This window comes from Raphanus sativus, chromosome 4 (genome assembly GCF_000801105.2).
Source record: "Raphanus sativus cultivar WK10039 chromosome 4, ASM80110v3, whole genome shotgun sequence".
Lineage (NCBI taxonomy): Eukaryota > Viridiplantae > Streptophyta > Magnoliopsida > Brassicales > Brassicaceae > Raphanus > Raphanus sativus.
Window position 1 is genome coordinate 26,733,476 of NC_079514.1, and position 21,481 is coordinate 26,754,956.

General features: G+C 37.2%; 3 protein-coding genes across 3 annotated transcripts; 1 reads left to right on the forward strand and 2 right to left on the reverse strand.

The window, feature by feature from the left end:
- The first annotated feature begins 5,204 nt into the window (after positions 1 to 5,204).
- LOC108828967 (uncharacterized) lies at positions 5,205 to 7,082 on the forward strand. Its single transcript, XM_057008155.1, has 4 exons — positions 5,205 to 5,217; positions 5,330 to 5,430; positions 5,616 to 6,488; positions 6,612 to 7,082. The coding sequence occupies exons 1-4, from the start codon at positions 5,205 to 5,207 to the stop codon at positions 7,080 to 7,082; spliced, it is 1,458 nt and encodes a 485-aa protein (XP_056864135.1).
- Positions 7,083 to 9,560: 2,478 nt separating this feature from the next.
- On the reverse strand, positions 9,561 to 12,609 carry LOC108828966 (uncharacterized). The gene is made up of 5 exons (XM_018602612.2): positions 11,995 to 12,609; positions 11,072 to 11,884; positions 10,497 to 10,975; positions 10,316 to 10,418; positions 9,561 to 10,235 (listed from the first exon to the last, which is right to left on the reverse strand). The coding sequence occupies exons 1-5, from the start codon at positions 12,607 to 12,609 to the stop codon at positions 9,561 to 9,563; spliced, it is 2,685 nt and encodes an 894-aa protein (XP_018458114.2).
- Positions 12,610 to 17,258: 4,649 nt separating this feature from the next.
- Positions 17,259 to 18,912, reverse strand: LOC108828955 (eukaryotic translation initiation factor). Its single transcript, XM_018602603.2, has 5 exons — positions 18,642 to 18,912; positions 18,384 to 18,558; positions 18,170 to 18,295; positions 17,645 to 17,710; positions 17,259 to 17,540 (listed from the first exon to the last, which is right to left on the reverse strand). The coding sequence occupies exons 1-5, from the start codon at positions 18,839 to 18,841 to the stop codon at positions 17,508 to 17,510; spliced, it is 600 nt and encodes a 199-aa protein (XP_018458105.1). The 5' UTR covers positions 18,842 to 18,912; the 3' UTR covers positions 17,259 to 17,507.
- Between the last annotated feature and the right edge of the window lie 2,569 nt (positions 18,913 to 21,481).

Here is a 21,481-nt window from a genome sequence, read left to right on the forward strand (position 1 = left end):
CAATGATAAAAAAAAGGGTGGGGATAGACAAAAAGATAATTTTGAACCCTTAGATTAAAATCAATCAATGATCATGAAAAAAAACAATATAAATTGTAATTTTAGTTCTTTTCAATTTGTTTTAAAAATTGCTTGAACTTAGTTACGTGTTCAAATAAAAATTTTAAATGGAATTTAAAAATTAAAGATTATTTTTTTAATAATGATTAAAATTTGAGTTTAATCACTAAACCCTAAACCCTAAACTATAAACCTAAACTATATAAACCTAAACTTTAAATCTAACCTTAAACTTTAAATAATAAATATATCAGATTTAATGTTCAAAAATAAAATTTATAATTTTTATCTTTATAATTCTATAGTTTAGGATTTGAGGTTTTAAAGATTAAAATTAGAGTCTTGTTAGTAAAAATTGTATAAGGCACTGTAAGAGAACATATATCTTAAGATCAACTTAAAGTCTCAACTTGAATATTCAAGAAACTATATACATTCAGTTGATTTATATTCACTTGATATTGATAAGATGATCTTAAATATAATTTTTTAAAGTATTTGAATTCAGTTTTATGATTTTAGGGTATGTTTGGGGTATGGCTGAGTTATATAAATCAGCCGTGTCATTTATATATCTCAGCCGTGACGTTTATCTAAACGACACGGCTGAGTTATATAAACATTTTCTGATTTTAGGGTATGTTTGGGGTATGGCTGACTTATATAAACGACACGGCTGAGATATATAAACGATACGGCTGCGTTATATAAACATTTTCTGATTTTAGAGTATGTTTGGGGTATGGCTGAGTTATCTAAACAACACTGCTGAGATATATAAACGACACGGCTGAGTTGTGTAAACATAGCATAAGTCAAATACAAAATACATGGGTGAGTTATGTTTCTTACATAGAAAACAAAAAAAATAGAGATTTTCTGCACCATTCCGGTGATAACTCCTCCATGTCTCCAAGCTTCATTGAACTCATCTGTGTCGTCTCTGCTGAATTCGTCACTTCTTTATGTCTCTTCCATTCTCTTCTTGTTCAATTTTCTCTTTCACTAAGATCTGGAAAAAAAATTAGATTAACCAAATATGGGTATCAGATCACAAACAAACTTAAATTAATACACCCACAATTGCCAACTTGGGTATTTTTTGGAATGTATTTGTCTTTCTCTTTGGAATGCACACTTCTTATAGTTAGATTTTCGGAGATTGGCGTGAAGTAACTCAGCCACAACAGCATATATAAACCAGCCGTAAAAGAAAAGTAACTCAGCCACAACATAAATAAAAACTCAGCTGTAAACTCGAAAAACCCAGCAAAGAATATGATTTCGGGCTATTGTAGTGAAGAAGATTTCATAGAAACGCGTCGACGACGATTTCAGACCCGAAAAACTCTAAGTAAAGCGGTGAAACATACCAGAGAAGATGATTAAGAATCGAAGAGACAAAGATTTGAGAGAAGACGCTTGTGGAGTCGATTTAAGAGAATACGCTTGCGGAGAAAAGTTGCGGAGAAAACGATTTCGAAAGTGGTTAGGGTTTACTCGAAAAACATGATTTCTGTGAGGTTGACGTAAAATGTCGTTTGATTATTCTATGGTTTATGATTATTAGTGATATGGAAGGGATATTAATGATGTGGATTAATTATTAATGATGTGTATTTTCTTAATTATTTTTAATTATAAATAATCTCAATTTTAAAAAAACTAACTAAGGGCTTTAATTGTAATTTACTATAGGCATGTATAATAATCTAGTAATTTTAAAAAGATGTATAATAGTCTAGTAATAAACTAACTTTTTCATAACATTCTAGTAATTTTCTCAAATAAAATAGGAAAATTTACTCAACTATTACATATTATATAAGAAATGACTAGAAACATACAATTTTTTTTTATTACTGACTTTTTTAAATCCCAAGCGGGCCATTTTCTCACGTTATGAGAAAACATATTTACAAGAATGCCATTACTTTTTAGTGCCACGTAAGCTAAAAACCCACGCCACGTAGGAATTCGCTTCCGTGTTTTCATTAAGTCAACCGTAAAGCGCAACATGCGTCGTTACGGCTGAGTTAGTGTTACGTTGCGGCTGAATTAAAGAACGCGGCTGAATTAAGGGAAAACTGCTGAGTTAAATAGATAAGCCAGCCGCATATTGCGGCTGATTTACAAAAATCAGGCTGATTTATGCGATAACGGCTGAGTTAAGTACACGCGTTACGACTGAGTTATACATCGGCGATGTGATTTCTGGAAAATTCGGCTGAGTTGTAGTTAAGGCACGGCTGAGTTAAGTATCTCCGGCTAAGTTAACAAACATCGATTGGCTGAGTTATTAAATATGCGGCTGAGTTTTAGGAGGACGTTACGGCTGAGTTATATTTAATCAACCGTAATTGGATGAAGTAACACTAAACTCAGCTTAGTTACGGCTGGCTTATTAGCGAAAGATTAATTAATAGAATAGCATCCGTTTGACGGCTGATTTATTTGACGATACAGCTGATTTATGGTTTTTCATCTTAATTACGGCGGATTTATTAAAAAATTATTATTACTAGAATAGTATTCACGTTGCGGCTCGTTTACATTTTACATGATGACTGATTTATCAAGGCTGAGTTATATATTCGTTTGACGGCTGAGTAACCTATTTTTCCATGTCATCAGCCATGTCATCTACTCGAATTTGCCATGTCATCACTAATGTTACAACAGTAAAATAAGGGTTTATGTTTTCTTCATCTTCTTTATCTATCTTCTTCATCTTATTCTTCATTTTTTCTCTGAGATTTGATAATTATTGTTTCCGCAATTAGGTCAAAAATATATAGAATTAAAAAATTGAAAATTTGGTTAAATCTCCTCCAGTGTCATGTATGACAGACCGACATAATGTTGCTTCCTATTTCATTGGATTCGTTCCTCTGGCGCCTGGCGGCGGAGAAAGACTCAGAGCTTTGGATTAATGTCCCTAGAAGCTAGGAGCATGCCTTGGACAGGTCGGCTGGGTCTTTCCCTGTTGTTCTGTTCTTCATCTTGTAGAAGAAGAAAGACTCAAAAAGAGAGATGAAGAAGTTAAGAGATGACGGAAATCATTCGTTCCTGCCCAAATATTTTTTTCCTCAACCAAAATACGAAACATCGCGAAACAAATTACACTCGACGGCTGAGTTATAGGAACGTTACGGCAGGCTTATACCATTGAGATACATTACGCCTGAGTTATGCATATTTTATAGTTGAATTATGCATACGTTACGGCTGAGTTATGAAAATGTTACGACCGAGTTTATAATTTTTATAATTTTATAGTTCTATAGTTTAGAGTTTGAGGTTCAAATTTAAGAGAAGATTAAAGTTTTAATATTGTGTTCAAAAGATAAACTTTATAATTTTTATAACTTTATAATTCTATAGTTTAGGGTCTGAAGTTCAAATCTAAGAAGATATTAATTTTTAATATTGTGCTCAGAGCTAAATAAATGATTTTTACCCGCCCAAATTATTTTGGGAAGTTTGCTCAGATATTATATATTTTAGGACTTATGACCAGAACCATACAAATCTTTTTTTTATTACTGGGATTTTTTAAATGCCAAGCGTGCCCTTTCTCCACGTTATGAGAAAAACGTATTTACGAGAATGCCATTACTTTTTAACGCCACGTAAGCAAAAATCCGGCGACACGTAGGAATACGCGTCTGTGTTTTCATTAAGTCAGCCGTAAAAGAATACGTCTTCCGTTACGGCTGGTATACGTATAAGTTACGGCTGAATTATAGAAAATGGTTGACTTAGTAAAAAGGCTGATTTAAGACGATAAGTAAACCACGCGTAAGGGTTGAGTTATATGAATCTGGTTGAGTTATTGGACGACGGCTGACTTACGTACAGACGTTATGGCTGACTTAACCATCGATGGGTTGAATTCTGGAAAATTTGGTTGAATCGTAGTAAAGACACGGCTGAGTTAATGAACACCGAATGGCTGGGTTATGGGATATTTGACGGCTGAGTTATATAAATCAGCCGAAACTGGATAGTTTAACAGGAAACTCAGTTTTATTACGGCTGAGTTATTAGCGAAAGATTAATTACTAGAATAACATTGTTTTACGGCTGAATTGTTAAATTTCATCCTATTTACAGCTGACTTATCGAAAAAGATTAATTACTGAACTAGTATCCACGTTTCGGCAGACTTACTCAGTACATGAGGACTGACTTAGGGTGTCTGAGTTATATATTCTTTTGGTGGCTGAAAAACCAATTTTCCATGTCAGCTGCCATGTCATCAATTCGGATTTGCCATGTCATCAGTATCGAAAGAACTTCAAAACCAGGTTTTAGTCAGCCTGTTCATATTCCTCCCTTTCATACCCGTTATTTATTTTCTTCATCTCTCTCAGTTGGTTATGGATCTGGTTATTATTGTTTCCGGTAACTGGGTTAAGAAAAACAAATTTGTTTTCAACGCTTATAGTAGAGGGTGTAGAGTTCTCCATTTAGATGAGGACTCTACATATGAAGTTTTCGCAAAGTCTGTTCTCGATGATTACGGATTGGAAATGAGTGATCATATTCAGCTAAGCTACATGTTCTCGAATAAATCATTGAAAACAATGGCGCATGACACTCCACCAGTGCACGTGTCCAATACTCGCCAGTTGAAGAGTTTTGTAACCCTAAAGAAAATCGAACAACTACGTCTTTGTGTTGAGATTACGGAGAACAAGGATGACAGAGCAAGAGAGAAGACTAAAACAAACTTCAGTTTTAGCTCAGAAGTAGAAGCGTCAGAAGTAGAAGCATCAGAAGTTGAGTCCAGAGACGATAATTACAGTGAGAGTTACGAAGGTTGCAGTTCGGAGAAGAAAGAAGAGGACAATGAGATTGATTGCTCTAGTATTGTGGAAGGAGAAAATCAGAACGTAGGTGGAAAAGATGAAACTGGCAAAGAAAACGAAGAAGATGATGAATTTGATATGTTCAACGACTCGGACGGTGCGTCATCTGAAGATGATAACTTCAGCTCATACGGTGAGTATCCTTCAGAAGACCAAGAGTCACCAACGCTACCTCCCAAGAAGATATATCTCGATGAGCGGGTCTAAAGAGAGTGAAGTGTTGGACATATCAACCCGAACATTATTCATTGTTAAGTGTCGGATTGATGGATGTATCTGGAGGGTTCGTGCTTCTACCAAAGGGGAATCCCCGGCGTTCTATGTTTGTATTTACCAATCGAAACATACATTCCCTACAACTGAGCGTTCTAATCGATGTCGACATGCAACACCAGATATTCTAGGAGAGTTGTACAAGAACTTTCTCGGCGACGTTGGTCCGGCCGTTCACCCTACGAGTGTTGGCATAGCTATCACTAAGCAGTTTGGTGTAAAGGTAATTACTTTGGTGTAACTGAGTTATGTTTACGAAACAGCTGAGTAATATGTGTTTCGTAGCGGCTGATATATTTACACAACGCGGCCGAGTTATATTAAAATAGTGTTGAATTAGTTTTACGTTGTGACTGACTTAATTGTATGATGTGGCTGAGTTATGTGTATCGTTTTTCATGTGAACAGATGGAGTATTGGAAATCCTACCGGACGCTGAAATTTGCAAGGGAAATCGATCAGGGAACACCTGAGAGTGGGTTTGAACGCTTGCCTTCTTACTTATACATGCTAATAAGGGAAAATCCGAGTACAGTTGCGCGTCTTCAAATCAATGAGAATGGAAAATTCATGTATGTGTTTCTTGCGTTTGGTGCGAGCGTAAATGAGTTTCCTTTCATGCGCAAAGTTGTGGTTGTCGACGGTACGTTTCTTAATGGTAGATACAAAGGAACGCTTCTCACGGCACTGGCTCAGGATGGTAACTTTCAGATATTTTCAATAGCCTTCGCAGTAGTCGACATTGAAAATGATGATTCCTGGCATTGGGTTTTTAGGCAACTAAAACTTTTGATTCCTGACGACGAGGGTCTTGCGATAATTTCGGATAGGCATAACTCGATTGGGAAAGCAATTACAAATGTGTATCCGCTTGCTTCTCGTGGAATTTTCACGTACCATCTATATAAGAATATACTGGGACGCTACAAAGGAAAAGATGCATTTCGTCTGGTGAAGAAAGCGGCGAGATGTTTTAGGATGTCTGAGTTTACTCAGATTTTCGAGGAGATTGAAGCGATTAATCCAGCAATCCACGGCTACCTCCAAAGGGCTGAAGTCCGACTGTGGACGCGTGTTCATTTCCCGAGCGAGAGGTACAATTTGATGACTACGAACATAGCGGAATCAATGAACAGAGCATTGTCGAATGCTAGAGGTCTTAACATTGTTCGAATATTAGAATTGATACGGGTTATGATGACCAGATGGTTTGCTGAATGGAGAGAGGATGCCAGATCGCAGCGAACCACGCTTACTCGTGGTGTGGAGAAACTACTACATGTAAGTAAGCCTTTAAAAGAATTAGTCAGCCTTTAAATTCATAAGTCAGTCTTTACAGATCTTAAGTCAGCCCTTTATATGTACTAAGTCAGTCGTTTCACATTAATTATATTTTTTTAATAGGGTCGTGTAACTGCCGCCAGAGATTTGACAGTACAGAGGATTGATGATCATCACACTGAAGTTAAATATGGATCTTCCGGCGAGTCTTTGCATGTTGTTAATTTGGTAGAGCGAAAGTGCACATGTCGCCGTTTCGAACTCGAGAAATTACCATGTGTACACGCAATCGCAGCGGCGGAGTACATGAATGTTTCTCGTATATCCCTGTGCAGTCCTTACTATACCAGCAATTATTTGGTTAGCGCATACACTGAATCGGTCATGCCGGTTGATTCAGCGCAATATATTCCAGAAGTCGTGGCTAACCAACCCTGCTTGCCCCCGACTGTACGTCAACCACCAGGCACACCAAAGAAAAATAGGATGAAATCTGCTTTAGAAGTTGGACTAGCAAACAAACGTCCTAGGAAAGAGCACGCATGTTCTCGATGTAGACAGAGTGGTCATAATGCGAAAACTTGTCCGATGTAGGCAAGTGTTGTAGGGATTTTCATGTTTTTGTATTACGGCTTAGTTTATGGTTTTAATGTTTTTGTATTACGGCTGATTTGTTGATTTTCATGTTTTTCTTACGACTGGGTTGTTGATTTTAATAGTTAATACTTATTGCCGGGATGTTGTTTTCCATGTCCTTTGGAAAGCATCTCTACGATTGATATGCGTAATGGCTGAGTTAGTGTTAACCTGGACTGAGTTATTGTTTACTAAGGCTGAGTTACCTTTTTTAACGGCTGGGTTATTTTGAATTAGTAGAAGAACAAACCGTTTGAAATCTGCTTTAGAAGTTGATAATTGTCTCGATTACCAAAAACCTAAAAATATATATATGTCTCGATTACCAAAAACCTAATAATTAGTTATCGATATTTTCATAGCCGCCATTAATTTTTTTCATGCATAATAATTGTCTCGATTATGCCAGGCGTGTTTTTCAAACACCATAATTAATTATTTTGAGAATATCATTACTTATGGCTGCGTTATAAACTATTACTTATGCATACAAACCATAACTCAGCGTGTCTGTTCAGTGTGCTTCTAGAGAAGACCCAAAAGAAAGAAAATTTTCATAAATAATACAGTAGGTTATCTCTTTTTTTTGTTATTTGCTATGTCATGTCATTATGTGGGAAATGATAATGTAATGTTGGTTATGGTTTATTAAAGCTGAGTTACATTTCTAAAGGCTGAGTTATGGTTTGTATGCATAAGTAATGGTTTATATAGGCTGAGTTATTAATTACTTACGGCTGAGTATCATAAAAAACAAAGTCTGACTAAACGTTGAGGCTGAGTTATAATAAAACTTAAATAGGGAAAATATAGTTATATCGTCTCGATAATGTAAATGTCTCGATATAAGCATGCAGACGAATATTCCACACCCTTAATGCGCGTCATTATTAACTTGTGCAGCCCAGTCAAATCAAGAACACGAAACGTCTAATAATTAAGTTTGGCTGACTTATATTGTATGATATCAAGAAGGAAAATATTTTATATGATGTCTGAGGTATTAAATGTTGTGGCTGAGTTCTAATAAACGTTGAAGCTGAGTTATAATAAAACTAAAAAATATTACTCCCTCTGTACCATTTTAAGTGGTGTTTAAGGTTTCTACACAAAGATTAAGAAAATATAAATTTCTATGCAATTTATCTTGGTTACATAAAATTACATTAAATAAAATCAGTCTAACCAATAAGAAAAACATGTAGTATTTTGTAATTGGTTGAAAGTTTCAATTGACATTAAATTTTATCTAGAAATGTGAGAACATCACTTATAATGGAACAAAATAAAAATGCTTAAACATCACTTAAAATGGTACAGAGGGAGTAATATTATATCGTCTCGATAATGTAAAGGTCTCGATATCAGCGTGCAGACGAATATTCAACACCCTTGATTCGCCATTATTAACTTGTACAGCCAGTCAAATCAAGAACACGAATTGTTATCCAAATATAATCTTCCCTAATTATATAATATTTGTTGAATTTTCTGACTTATGTTTCGGCTAAGTTATTCCATTTATGGTTGAGTTATAACCGAACTAGAAAATATTCCATTTAGGGTATGGTTTCAGGTTTGGCTGAGTTATATCTATAGTGACGGCTGATTTCTATTTTCCAGTATGGCTGAGTTATAACTAAAAAAAAACATAAGGTATAATTAAAACATAATGTAGATTAAACATAATGTGGGTTACATAAGACATAGTATTAGAGTCTTAAAACATGACAGAATAGTTGATAACATTATATTACTCATCCAACATCCATGGTTCCCGCCAAACGACAACATTTATCAAACGTGGCGGCCGAGTTATATAACCTATTACGGCTGATTTACTATTTGAGATTTAGGGTTTAGGGTTTAGTATTTAGAGTTTAGGTTTGTTTATTTAGGGATTTATGTTTAGAATTTGGAATAATGGTGTGATAAAAATAACAAATAATATAAATTTAGTCTTAAAATGCGTTGTATATAGTTTATGAGAGCTGTATTATGATCACACTCTATATCTACATGTAAGGTTTCAAGTAATTGTAAGACAACATATACCTCAAGATCATGATCGATTCTAAACACGTAAATTCAATAAAGAAGAGACGTTCAGTTGATTATATATTCACTTCAAATTTAGAGTTGGACTTTCAATATAACATTTTGAAGTATAAACATATCAATAATTTTAATTCAGGGTATGTTTGAGGTATGGCTGACTTTTATCTACCTTAACAGGTGCTTTATGAAGATGACGCGGCTGACTTATTAAATATTTTCCTATCTTAGGGTATCGTTTGAGGTTTGGCTGAGTTATATCTAACGTAACGACTGCGTAATTTAAACAAGGTAGCTTAGTTACGATAAACAAATCATAACTTTAAAGCAAATACAAAATATCTAGCCATGAGTCATACAAAACAAACGATAAACTCATCTTCATTCATCGCCAAACGACCCTACCAAACTACAACTTCCTTCATCGAAGACATCTACTGCCATCTTCATTCTCAGACCTTGAATATTTTCATCCGATATCCCATCAAAAGCTACACCAAGCGCTAGACACTCGACGAACTTCAATGCATACACTCCACAGTCGCCTCTCAGGTCGTTTTGTGGAACAATATCTCTTGTTCTTCGTCTGAATCCAAACTCCTTCTTGGTAGGGACTCGGATATTAGCAGGAATAAGGACATCCAGCATCTCAGGGATCATAAGAGTAAGCGGCCTAAAGAAATTTAGCATTCTCAGCTCACTTTCGGGTGTTACATCTCCAACTATTAAATCATAGCAATCAATCTTCTCTTTATGCAGATCCACGTGAAACCCCACCCAATGATCGCTGTCAGTATTAAGCACTCCGTACAAGTGATATACTTCTGTAAACCACTGCAACTTTGTCTGAATGTCGGTGGGGATCAAACCGTTTACTAACCTCTCGTAACCACTTCCTTTGAATTTGACCATATCCGGTTTGACTTGGAACTGCGTATAATCGTGAACCCATAATTCAAGGAACCAAGAGTCTATAAAGGTAATGCGCTTGGACCAGAATGGGCTGGGATCTTTTTTGGACCTTTGAATGAGGACTCTAATATACGCAGCAATATGCTGCACAGATAATATATAACTCAGCTGTACCATACTTATAACTTAACCGTAAAGTAAATATAACTCAGCTGTATACTTACATTTTGAGTCAGCCATCCATATTGTTTGTTGGGCCAAGGTCTTGGAGTGATGAGGATTCTGTAGAACTCAATATCCTCGTGAGCTTCTCCATGTCGAATTTCCCTGATAATTTAACACAACTCAGTCTCTGCAAAATCTTTTTATCAGCTAAAATCAACGAAATGGTGCAAAAGTCCTTACTCGTGTGGCTTTAGGTGTTCCAAAAGATTATCCCTTTTAGCCGGATCAACAGGTCCTAGGGGATCATATATTGCATGTGAAGGTTCAAAACCCTCTCTCATGCACGTCGTTACATTGTCTCCGATGTGGGGAAATGGTACAGAAGGACCATATTCCTCACTCCTTTGAGACCCTTGTGGAGATAATTGAACAGCTTTCAGCCGATACTCCTTTATTCTCCCACACCTTTTCCTTTCATCTTCTTCCACATCAGATTCTGGCAACAGTTCGTCTGTTTTCGCCTCACTTTTCTTAGTCGGAATGGGTATTCTTATTTTACCACTGCGGCTCCTTTTTGAAGTAGGAATAGCCTTCTTTAAGTCAGCTTCTTCTTGCTGATTTTCCTTATTTAACTCAGCCTCTTCTTGCTGCTTTTTCTTCTTTAACTCAGCCGCTTCTTTCTTCCTTAACTCAGACTCTTCTTGCTTCTTCTTCTTCTTCTTTAACTCAGTCTCTTCTTGCTTCTTCTTCCTCTTCAACTCATTTTCTTCTTGCTTCTGCTTCTTCTTCAACTCAGCCGCTATGTTATTTCTTGCCCCTTTGCCCCTGCCACCACGTCCGAGTGGTGGTTCCTTACCAGGAGAATCAGAGACCAAATCAGCGTTTGTTGCATCGGCATTACCAAATGCCGAATCCAAGTTCTTTTTCACCCCAGCAGCCTTATCCCTGACAACCTTCGAATTCAACTTTGCTCCCATACCTTTCGCATCAGCTTTAGCAATATCATCTGCCAGATTCTTGACAGATTGGCCTTTATCAGGGGTTTTTTGTGGTTGGTTGACCGTCACAGGGAGTGCAGGTTGACTTCCAATAAACTCCGGTTCAATTTGACTACCGCTGTCTTCTGAGACCCTCACGTTTTGGGCACTTTCTACAAACCCCAAAACTCTCAGACGCTCTTCAACTGTAGCTTTCACTGTATCTCCAATGGTATCCAAAAGGCCTCGGGAAAAATCGCCAAACTTGGTGTCGTATTGTGTTAATCTCGAGTCAAATTTTCGGTCCAAATTCTTGAGATTAGCAACTATGTTCATCAGAACATCTTCGCTACAACCCTTCTCCTTTGCACTCTCCTTCACCTCTACAGCAGCAGTTTCAACCTCATTGATTTTCACCTCCTTCTGTTTCTTATCTTTCTTCTGCTTCTTTGAGGGTGGCTCAGCCTCTGACGAAACTCCAGCCTTCGTTTTGTTGTTGTTCTCATTCGATTGCACATAAAAATCTCTAACAAACCTATCTGCATGTATATCTTTAATTAGGTTATCAAGTTGTGGGTCAGCTGCTTCATCCTTCCACTGAGGAAACAGCTCTTCTAGACCCTCCTTCATCACCATTTTCCTCACACGCACCTACAACACAAAAACATAAATCAGTCATTAAAACTAACAACTCAACCATAAAATAATCCAATAACTCAGACATTATATTACAGGATTCATAGGTCTGATTTAAACCTTACCGTTTCATGATTATTAATCTCCTTAGCTATTGTAGTAGCAATACTTGCACGAGTACGACTTCCACCCCATCGCAAAAGCAGAATTCCGCCTGGTCTCACTACTTTGCCAAAAAGCTCTCCGAACACTGTGACAGATTCGTACGCCCAAACCAATAACACGTCCTTGAAGCCGCTAAGGGTGTACGATCCTCCTTGTGGATTCAACAACTTGACAGAATCAACAAGAAATTCATAGGCAACCCAACCCCAAGGATAAGTCATCATGGCGTCATCATCAAATACTCTTTTTGCACTTTCAAAATGTATTCTACTATTATGATGCAAGCCATAAAGTCCCACGGCTTGAAGAAACAACAGCCCAAACCATTTCCGCTTATCAGCACTCCAGGTTTGACACAACGTTAAAGCGTCTACAAGTTCATCAAACGTGGGTCCGTACCCAAGCGGCACATTCAACAACTCCCACAACGCTTTGTGGTTCTCTGGATCAGGTTCAAAACTTTCTTCTGGCAGTGGATCTGTGTTTAAACCCGTGATCTCACCAAATTCTATTAAGCTTAACCTGATAGTTTGATCAACAACGACAGACCAAATCTCCTTGTTATAGACTCGCATCTGTCTACAAAGTAGATAATGTACGGTCTTGCCAGACCACACTAATTTGCTCTCAACCAGTCTAGCAATCAATCCAACAGGATACCTCTTCAGATTATCCCACACCTCTTTTCCAATTCAGTCTATAAGTTTAGGGATTTCTCCAAAACGGCTATTCGTATTAATGAGTTTATTTTCAAGAATAGAAGCTCTTTCAGGGTAAAGTCTTGGAGGGTAATCCCTTGCTAGATCTTCGGAAACATCCATCTGATCAAAAAAGACATATATAACTTATCAATGATAAATCAGAAGAAAGGCATAAAATAAACAAGTCATAAAAAATAACTCAGTCATTATTACATAAATAAATCAGCCACAGCGAATACTAAATCAGTCACAATTACCTTCTATAAATCAGTCGTTAAGGATCCTAAATCAGCCGTCACGATTACTAACTCAAACTCAGACAAAACATATATCTAACTCACTCAAATACTCGAAAAACTCAGAGCAAAGCCTTGAAATATACCAAAGAATACGATTACGTAGATTTGAGGAGACAACCAATCTGAAGAAGAAGCTTCCGGACACGCGATTTCAGAGAAGACGCTTACGGATACTAGAGAAGACGATAACGGAGATTGTTTCAGAGAATCCGCTTTAACGAGAAGAGGTGTTGTAAGACCCGAACCCGGCCGACTAGGCCGCGGTCGATGCCTCACGTCGCTCGGTCCATACCCTGACCGAACCTCTCAATTTTTCGTGTTTTATCTATACTTTCGCCTAAGGGTGAAGTCTATCTTAGACCTTAGCTTAAGACTCTCTTAGTCATTCCCTAGCTTAGATCCTTTCAACTTATGCACAGCAAAATATTCTCTATTTAACCATTGGTCTAAAACCAATCTAACACTTGTCAGGTCGAATCACCTTAGCCATGATCAGTAGACACAACTACTACCAGCTCCAAGGTTGATCCTCAACCTAATCCAAGTCGTACAATAATCGAGGTTCCATTCCCCTAACATTCCATCTAGATCTAAGCAACATTGTTAGATCATACCTTTGCCACATCCACGGAGCTTGATAGCTCATTGTATCAGCTGACTTAGTTGTTTAACTAGCTCATCCAGCTAGCTGAGCTGAACCACTTCACTTGAGGTTCCCAACTCTCTTCCAGCTGATCGAGCTGCGAGATAGCTTTTCCTAGCTCCCCATCCACTCGTCCAACTCCCCATTATACCTGTATAAACTCTCCCCTTAGGTACTTAGTCATTCAACCAACCATCCCCACAAACCAAATACTTTTGGGAAGTCTTCAGCTGCAAAATCAACCTCAAGCAAACATGCTCCAAAAACCAAGTACTTTTGGGAAGTCTTCAGCTGCAAAATCAACCTCAAGCAAACATGCTCCAAAAACTAATTAAAATTCATGATAATTCATAACTAAGAGAATGGTCAAGTCAGATTTCTCAGAACTGGCCTCGATCATACTGATCTCACCCATGAACAGCCCATATGGCCATAACTGACCACCTCTAAATCAATGAGATAAAACTAATCTTTCACCATGATAATTCATGATAAATACCCATTAAGAGATATTTGAATTCAGATCCTAACAATTCCTTCAGGAACTATCAGATCTCCACTTACCTGCCCAACCAAGGCCATGGAGAGATTTCTCTGAACCGGCCCATCTGTGATTCAGTATCTCCATGTATAAACAACATAGAATAGGATTAATAATGCCCACCAGTTCCTGAGTCAATCAACCAACCACCCCACATGACTCAGAACTGATGAGTCTTCACACAAAACCTAACCGGCCATGGAACCATGTCCCACTGAACCTGATTATTGTTGCTCTTATGATCCGCCCCTTTCTCCAGGGTCTTGGATTCCAAAGACACATCACAATATACATTCCTCAAGGGGCGTGCCATGCTTGGCCTTGATCTCACCCCAAGAGACACAACATAGACATAAACATAAACATAAGTAATCAACACATGTTTACCTCATGCTTGATCTTGCTAGATCTTGTGCTTCCCTGATCAGGTCCGGCCTTGTGCCTCTTGCAATTGTCTTAATCAGGTCTTATCACATACTTTCAGTATTGATAATATCCATTCATGGGTCGCACCCATCATCCCTTCCATGGAACTTCCATGAAAACAATTTCTGCACTGCATCTGCCTTCAAGGCTGTTCATGCCATTGGGAGTGAAGTCCGGCCTTCTCCATTCTCTTCTGACCATTTGCGTGTGTCCCTAAGACACAGAGGAAGCCTAGGGTGTGTTCATCCATGATCAAACACCATCCAAGGGACGTCCATCACTTCTCACTTCAGTGTCCATGAAACTGCCTTTCTACACACCACTGCCCTTAAGGCTGCTCTTGGACTTTGAGAGTGAATCCGGTCATCTCTCTTCTTCCCTGGCCATTTGGATGTGTAATAACGATGTATAGGAAGCCTATGGCGTGGCAAACCATAATCAGAACACACCAGAGGGTCGTTCTCAACTCCCCTCTTGATTGCCATCAAAACTGCCTCTTTTCTGCCTTCAAGCCTCTCTTGGTCTTGGATTGTGTAATCCGACCATCTCTCTGTTTTTCTTTGTTTTTCTTTGTGTTTCAGGAAAAAGAATGAAACCATGGCGTGCCTGCAAAGGCACGGACTTGCCCTTGTATTTATAGAAAAGGAATGGTCACCTTTCCAAAGGTTGCACCCTTTCGGTATCATTTCTGGCCATTGATTTAATCAATGGTCCAGATCACACCTGTTCGCCTATGGCAGTTACCAGACGTCCCTGACAGCCCTAACTGCCTCTAGACATGTCACAAACAAGTCCTAGCTGGTTGCCCAAGCCCCTGGTCTGATCCCAAGTGCCCACCGGCCCACCGGCACCCCCGGGTGGTCCACATGGTCTGACCACTGTCCGGACCTGGCCCAACTGCCCAAGACTTGATCACTCAGTTCAGCTGAGTTGAGCTGATCCCCAGCTGATCTAGCTGGGTGAGCTAGCCCATCCAGCTCAGGGAGCTGACACACACTTCAGTGAGCTACACTGAGCTGCACTACACTTCATCTAGCTGGTCGAGCTTGCTCACTGCATCGCCCAGCTGCCATACACTTTGTACAGCTCCTTTATACTTGTCTCCTTCTTGGTTTAGTTATATCTTAGCTTCCTGATGCCTTTAACATTACTTCCAGGCCATGATACCCTTGTGTTTAGGTCACATGACCTGACTGGTGCGTCTCCTTGCACCATGATCGATTCTAACGATCATTTCCAAGAACAGGGACATGATAGGTGTAAGTTGACGATCGTCTTTTGATATTCCTTCGTATTCGGTGACGTGGTATGATTACTAATGATGTGGATTTTCAAATTAAAATTAATCACAACTAAACTGTAAAAGTCTTAAACTGTAATTTACTAGGGTTCTAAAAACATTCTAGTCATTTTCAAAAGATTTGTATTAGTTTAGTCATTACCCAACTTTTTTGTATTAGTCTAGCAATTTTCTCAAATATTTTTTCCGTTCAAAATATTTTTTTCCACCCAAAATATTTTTTTCCCGCCCAAAATACGAAACGTCGCGAATTAGTTCCAAAAATAAAAATAGATGCGTTTTAGAGGCAATAGGCATCAAAGTTCCTGTATCCCTTGAACACTATCTATGAAAGAACACTCGGAAACATTTTGTTGTATATTGGAGTCTTTTTTTTATCAATTGTATATGGTGAGTGTTTTTTTTTTGGAGTCTTTTTTTTCTCAACTGTATATGGTGAGTGTTTTTTTTTTGACATCATATGGTGAGTGTTATGTTTTGTGGTGGCATTAACCATATTTTCAAAACATACAACTTAGAAACTTAGAGCATCTCCAATGGTTGGATTTATTTTTTGCTTCAAAATTGCACTTTATTCAAAATGAAGCAAGAAATGAAGCACATCTTCTCCAATGATTTGCTTCATTTATTTTTTGTAAAAAGAATATTTTAAAAATATTCTCTCTCTCTCTTTTATCATTAATTATTAATAACACCTTATACTTTTTCATACTTTGCTAATTTTACCCAACTATTTTGTTTTAACAATAATCCAACATAATTGTTATAGATTCAACATTATCATATAAAATTATTACACATAATAAAGAACAACAATACAAGATTTTAATAATTTTAATGGATCATGAAGTGATTTACCATATTATTAAGTATCATTTTATGTTGTAGTAAATATTTTATGTTTAGTTTGGTGTTATCAATCATGTATTTCACTTTTATATTAATAATTAATGTTATCTTTCATTTATTATATGTTTTTTTTAATATTTAATATCATAAATGAAATAAATTTATATAATAAATAAATATTAAAAAGTTAATTGGGTTATATTGATTAACTTATTTTATTTTAACAAAAAAAGTAAGAACAAACAAAAGTTAAGGACCAATTTATAATTTAGAAAATTCAGCTTCAAAAATGAAGCAATGAACAGTATTGCTTCAAATTTGAAGCAGTACTGTTCATTGTTTCATTTTGAAGCAAGTAATAAAACACCATTGGAGTAAAAATTGCTTCAAAATGAAGCAAAAAGTGAAAAATGAAGCACCATTGGAGATGGTCTTAAACATTTGTCATTTTTGGGAATGTCACAATGAAAATATAAAATAGCATAAAAATCAAACATTCAAATTTAATGTGTGTCTCCAAAATTTGATGCTTCCAAAAAGAAATAACTGAACTTAATATTAAGAAACTCTTTCCAGTGAAAATAAAACTTTGTAGAGTTACACCTCAAAGTGAGTTTCCCTAAAGGTCTCAGCTATGAGTAAACCGACAGAATAATGCAAGACAAAGCGATATTGCATCTTCCTCAGGTCTCACCACCCTTGCGTCATTTCTCTTCAGACAGTGAACCGAGTTCTTCTAGAATCATCCTGCATATAAGTAGACCACATGTTAGATAAGGACCATAAGGTATGTGAGAAGATAAAGATGAACAAAAGAATGATTAGCTACAATGTGGAGAAAGTGAAGTTACATGGTTAGTGAAAGTTATCTTGTCAGCGACATCAAGTATATCCTTCCACTTCTTCCCAATACCCATCTGGATTTACAATAACAAACAACAAAGTAGTAATTCATCAGACAGATTCGTAAACCACACTTCCACATATTACATTACTGCCAAGTTCTAAAGAGATGGCCACTAATAAATCAAGCTACGTTTATACTGCGAACGAACTATAAAAAAGCAAGCCTAATAGATATATCGTTAAACAAACATATACTTTCAATATATATATATAAAATATTAATCTTGAATGGTAATTCAAATCAGAAGGAGTATCTCAATCGATAAAGAAACAAGATAGTTGTCTATTCAACAACGCTAACCTATTGTATAAGCATACTTCTTCCTACACCAGCACTAAGCAAACAAAAAAAAAAATTGGAACAAGATAACCAAACAATGAGAGCTTGTCCTGCTTTGGGCGCACACTTGCACCAGATAACAAATAGAAGAAAACACAAAGGTATATAGTGAGAAGGCAATGCATCATACCAGAACAGCTTCATTAGATTTGGTCCTTGTCCACAAGGAGAGCTTGTCCTGCTTTGGGCGCACACTAGCAACCACACCACAAATCTCATCAGCCTCATCAAATTGCTCTCCGACAAGAGCCATCAACTGCCAGAGAAAACATGTCACTGCCAGATGTAAAATTGTCTAAACTACAAAAAAAAAAAAGAAAGAGAAAAAGGTAGAGGATGAGTACAGTTTCAAGCCAAGCCTTGTCTAAAGCAGGCTTCCTGTTGGAGGTAACAACAAAAGTCCACTTTCCGCCATTAGCACACTCAGGATCTTCCCACTTGGGCTCAACACCAGCTTTGAACATGTGAATTTCTGCATTCGCCGTCAATTTGCTAGGGATGAATATAGTCTCGTGCAAACTGCAAAAAGAAGATCTAGCTTTACAGAAAATCACCAGATCCAAGATAAAATCGCTAACAAAATAATAAGAGAGAAGACAAACCCCCAGAAATCTTCGACGGTGTCGAAGGTATAGGCTTTGCGAAGAGAGGCTCCCCAGGGGGCGCCTTGCTTAGGTTTGGATTGGTTATCGAACCAGAAACTCCACTTTCTTTCGAGCTTGTGAGGGGGCTGCTTCTCCGTCGTCTCTATTGCCGGTACTTCCGCCGCCGTAAGGGCTTCGTTCACATCCTCTGTCGCCATCGCACTTTGGATTCGATTCTCTCGATCGGGTCAAAGAAAGAGAGTTTTGGCTAGTTTGGAATGTTTACTTTTCAAGGGTTCACCAGTCATATAGGACCGACTCTATTTGCGTTAATTTTGGGCCGGTCCAATAGAGACCATTACTAGAGGAAAGGGTACATGGACCTACAAAAAAAAAGAAAAACAAAAGAGTCAGTTTTGGGTTTTGGAGACCTACCTTCTAAACTTAACTAATGACATTTCCAATAAAAAAATTATTGACATTTTTCGATGGTATTCTATAATTTTTTATATGTTCTACTTTAAAACAGAATAATTTTGTTATATAAATATTTTTTTTTAATAATTTACATTATAATATAATTACTCTGTTATAAAGTTAAATATAAAGAAATGTTATCTTTTTATTTTATTTTCAGAACGAAAATAACATTCTTCTATATTTTACTCTACAATAGATTAACGCTATTATAAAAAAGTCATTGAAAAAATCCAATTTTATAGTAAAGTTATTATATTTTAGAGTAAAATAGAAAAGAAACTATAAAGTACCATTAAAATGCTAAAATTGATATATTTCCATAAATTATTGAAAATTAATAATGTAATATATATATCTTCAACTTTTAGAATTTTCAGAAAATTCTTCTTTTTTTTTTTTTTTTTTTGTCATCAACTTTTACAGACTCAAACAGACTCTGTAAACCAAAACGGTAGCTCTCCATCCATGTGCACAACAAAGGTCGTTTGTTTCCTAGCACTGCGTGCTAAGCCATCGGCCTTCAAATTTTGTGTGCGGGGTACATGAATGATCTCCAAGCTGTGGAACGATTCTTTCAAGGTCTTGATATCTTCTAACATATTAGCAAACGCAGGCCAATCATCTGGTTCAGACACCATCTTCACCAGTTGCAGACAATCTGTTGCAAACGTGACCCGAAACTGACGCAGATTTCTCATGCATTCCATTGCCCAAATTAAAGCTTCTATCTCAGCGTGAAGAGGAGAAAGAGAAGCTCTTATATTCCGTGCTCCCATTAGTCCTGTAAACCCTTCGAGTGTACTATACCATCCCTGCCCTGAGAAAACTTCCTTGTCCTTCCAAGATGCATCCACAAAACACCACCGGCCAGGAATCATCAGAAGATTCTGTTGTTGTGGATTTGGTGTTGGCACTTGTACTACTTGGGCTTCCGCCCATAGCCGTGATTCTGTCACCGCTAATTGAAGGGTCTCCTGCGGGTCTATGTCCAAGTTGCTAATTTCAGAAAATTCTTCTATTATGTGTAAACCTAAAGATTCAAATTAAGAATAAAAATTTTTGAAACAAGGAAATATGTGATGTAGTCCTTTTATTTTGTTTTGATTTGGTTAATTATATGTAGATTATGCATGTTTGCGTTTAGTCTTTTTACAAATTCTTCATTTTTAGTGTTGGAATGTCAATTTTCGAAATAAATACTACGTAAATAACAATTATTTGAAGTAGTCCGTCTACATTTCAGTGGGCCTCTAATGGAGGAATGGATGAAATTTCCATCTACGAAGATTTTCTGGAGGTAGATTTTAGGGCAGGAATACCAGTCCTGATTGAGAATGTTTCCTCGTATTTTGGTATTTCTATTTCACAAATAAATCTGTTGACTTGGAAAACTCTAATTGGCATCGAAGTTCTACATGAGTTTCATGGCATATCCTTTGGCGTACACGAGTTCTTATATATATACTATTTTGCTCATTTTGGCTAATAATAATGAATTATACCATATCAGTACTTAGGTGGCTAACTGATTGTTGAGGAACCGCTCAAGGATACCAAGGATGGTATGTCCTTTGCTGGTCGTTGGAATAAGAGGTAAATGTTTATGAAGGTCTGTAGATCTTCCGGCTTCCCCCTGTTTGGCATCATGTATGTAAGGTTTTTTATGCCAGAATATGGCTTATTTTTCTTCATTATCCCTGATTAATATGTGTTCTTGTGTATGCAGTTGTTTCATGACAAGTATCATTCAAAGGGGAGACGTTGGTGAAGGAGGCGTTAAGCGGTTCGAAAAAGTGGAGATGGGTATTTTTCTGGTAAGATGGGACACTTTGTTTCAGATTCATATACGGGAAAATTTTCCTTTTACCTTAAGGATTGCCTTTGCCTTATGGTCCCTCACTTTTTTTTTTTCATATTGTTAGCCTTACTTATTTACAAAGAGCAGGCTGGAGATACTTGTGGTAGTTGTTTTCGACGAATACCATATGGGAAAATATCGAGGTGACACTCTAATATGTATATCATGCCAGCCAGGGGTTTTCCAACCCTTTTAATTGATAATCCGAAAGAGTATGGGCGATGGGAGGTGATGAATTATTGTCATTATGAGCTAGGAGGTAATGGTTAGGGATCTGAGCAGGGTATGTTGCACATAGAACTACTATTTCTTGGGGAAAATGAGGATTTGACCAAGCAAATGGAGTTAGTGACATAGAAGGCAAGGGTTACTATTTGTTGGGAGCTTATACGGGAACGGGTGGGCAAACTGATATGCTCAAATTAATCTAAAGTCACTCTCTCAAATAAGAGGTTCATTGTCGTACTTAAGAATCACATTCATAGGGACTGGGTAACACATATGTTAGGGATAATTATTC

Bases quoted from the DNA above. Each gene is read 5' to 3' on its own strand.
- LOC108828967 (XM_057008155.1), top strand. The intron at 5,431-5,615 runs GTAATTACTTTG...TCATGTGAACAG, and splicing joins CTAAGCAGTTTGGTGTAAAG to ATGGAGTATTGGAAATCCTA. The intron at 6,489-6,611 runs GTAAGTAAGCCT...TTTTTTTAATAG, and splicing joins GTGTGGAGAAACTACTACAT to GGTCGTGTAACTGCCGCCAG.
- LOC108828955 (XM_018602603.2), bottom strand. From the start codon at position 18,841: ATGGCGACAGAGGATGTGAACGAAGCCCTTACGGCGGCGGAAGTACCG. The intron at 18,559-18,641 runs GTTTGTCTTCTC...TTCTTTTTGCAG, and splicing joins ACCGTCGAAGATTTCTGGGG to TTTGCACGAGACTATATTCA. The intron at 18,296-18,383 runs GTACTCATCCTC...TTTCTCTGGCAG, and splicing joins ACAAGGCTTGGCTTGAAACT to TTGATGGCTCTTGTCGGAGA.
- LOC108828966 (XM_018602612.2), bottom strand. From the start codon at position 12,609: ATGCGAGTCTATAACAAGGAGATTTGGTCTGTCGTTGTTGATCAAACT. The intron at 10,976-11,071 runs GCAAGAAATAAC...ACTGAGTTAAAG, and splicing joins GTGGTGGCAGGGGCAAAGGG to AAGAAGAAGAAGAAGCAAGA. The intron at 10,419-10,496 runs GTAAGGACTTTT...TTAAATTATCAG, and splicing joins GAACACCTAAAGCCACACGA to GGAAATTCGACATGGAGAAG.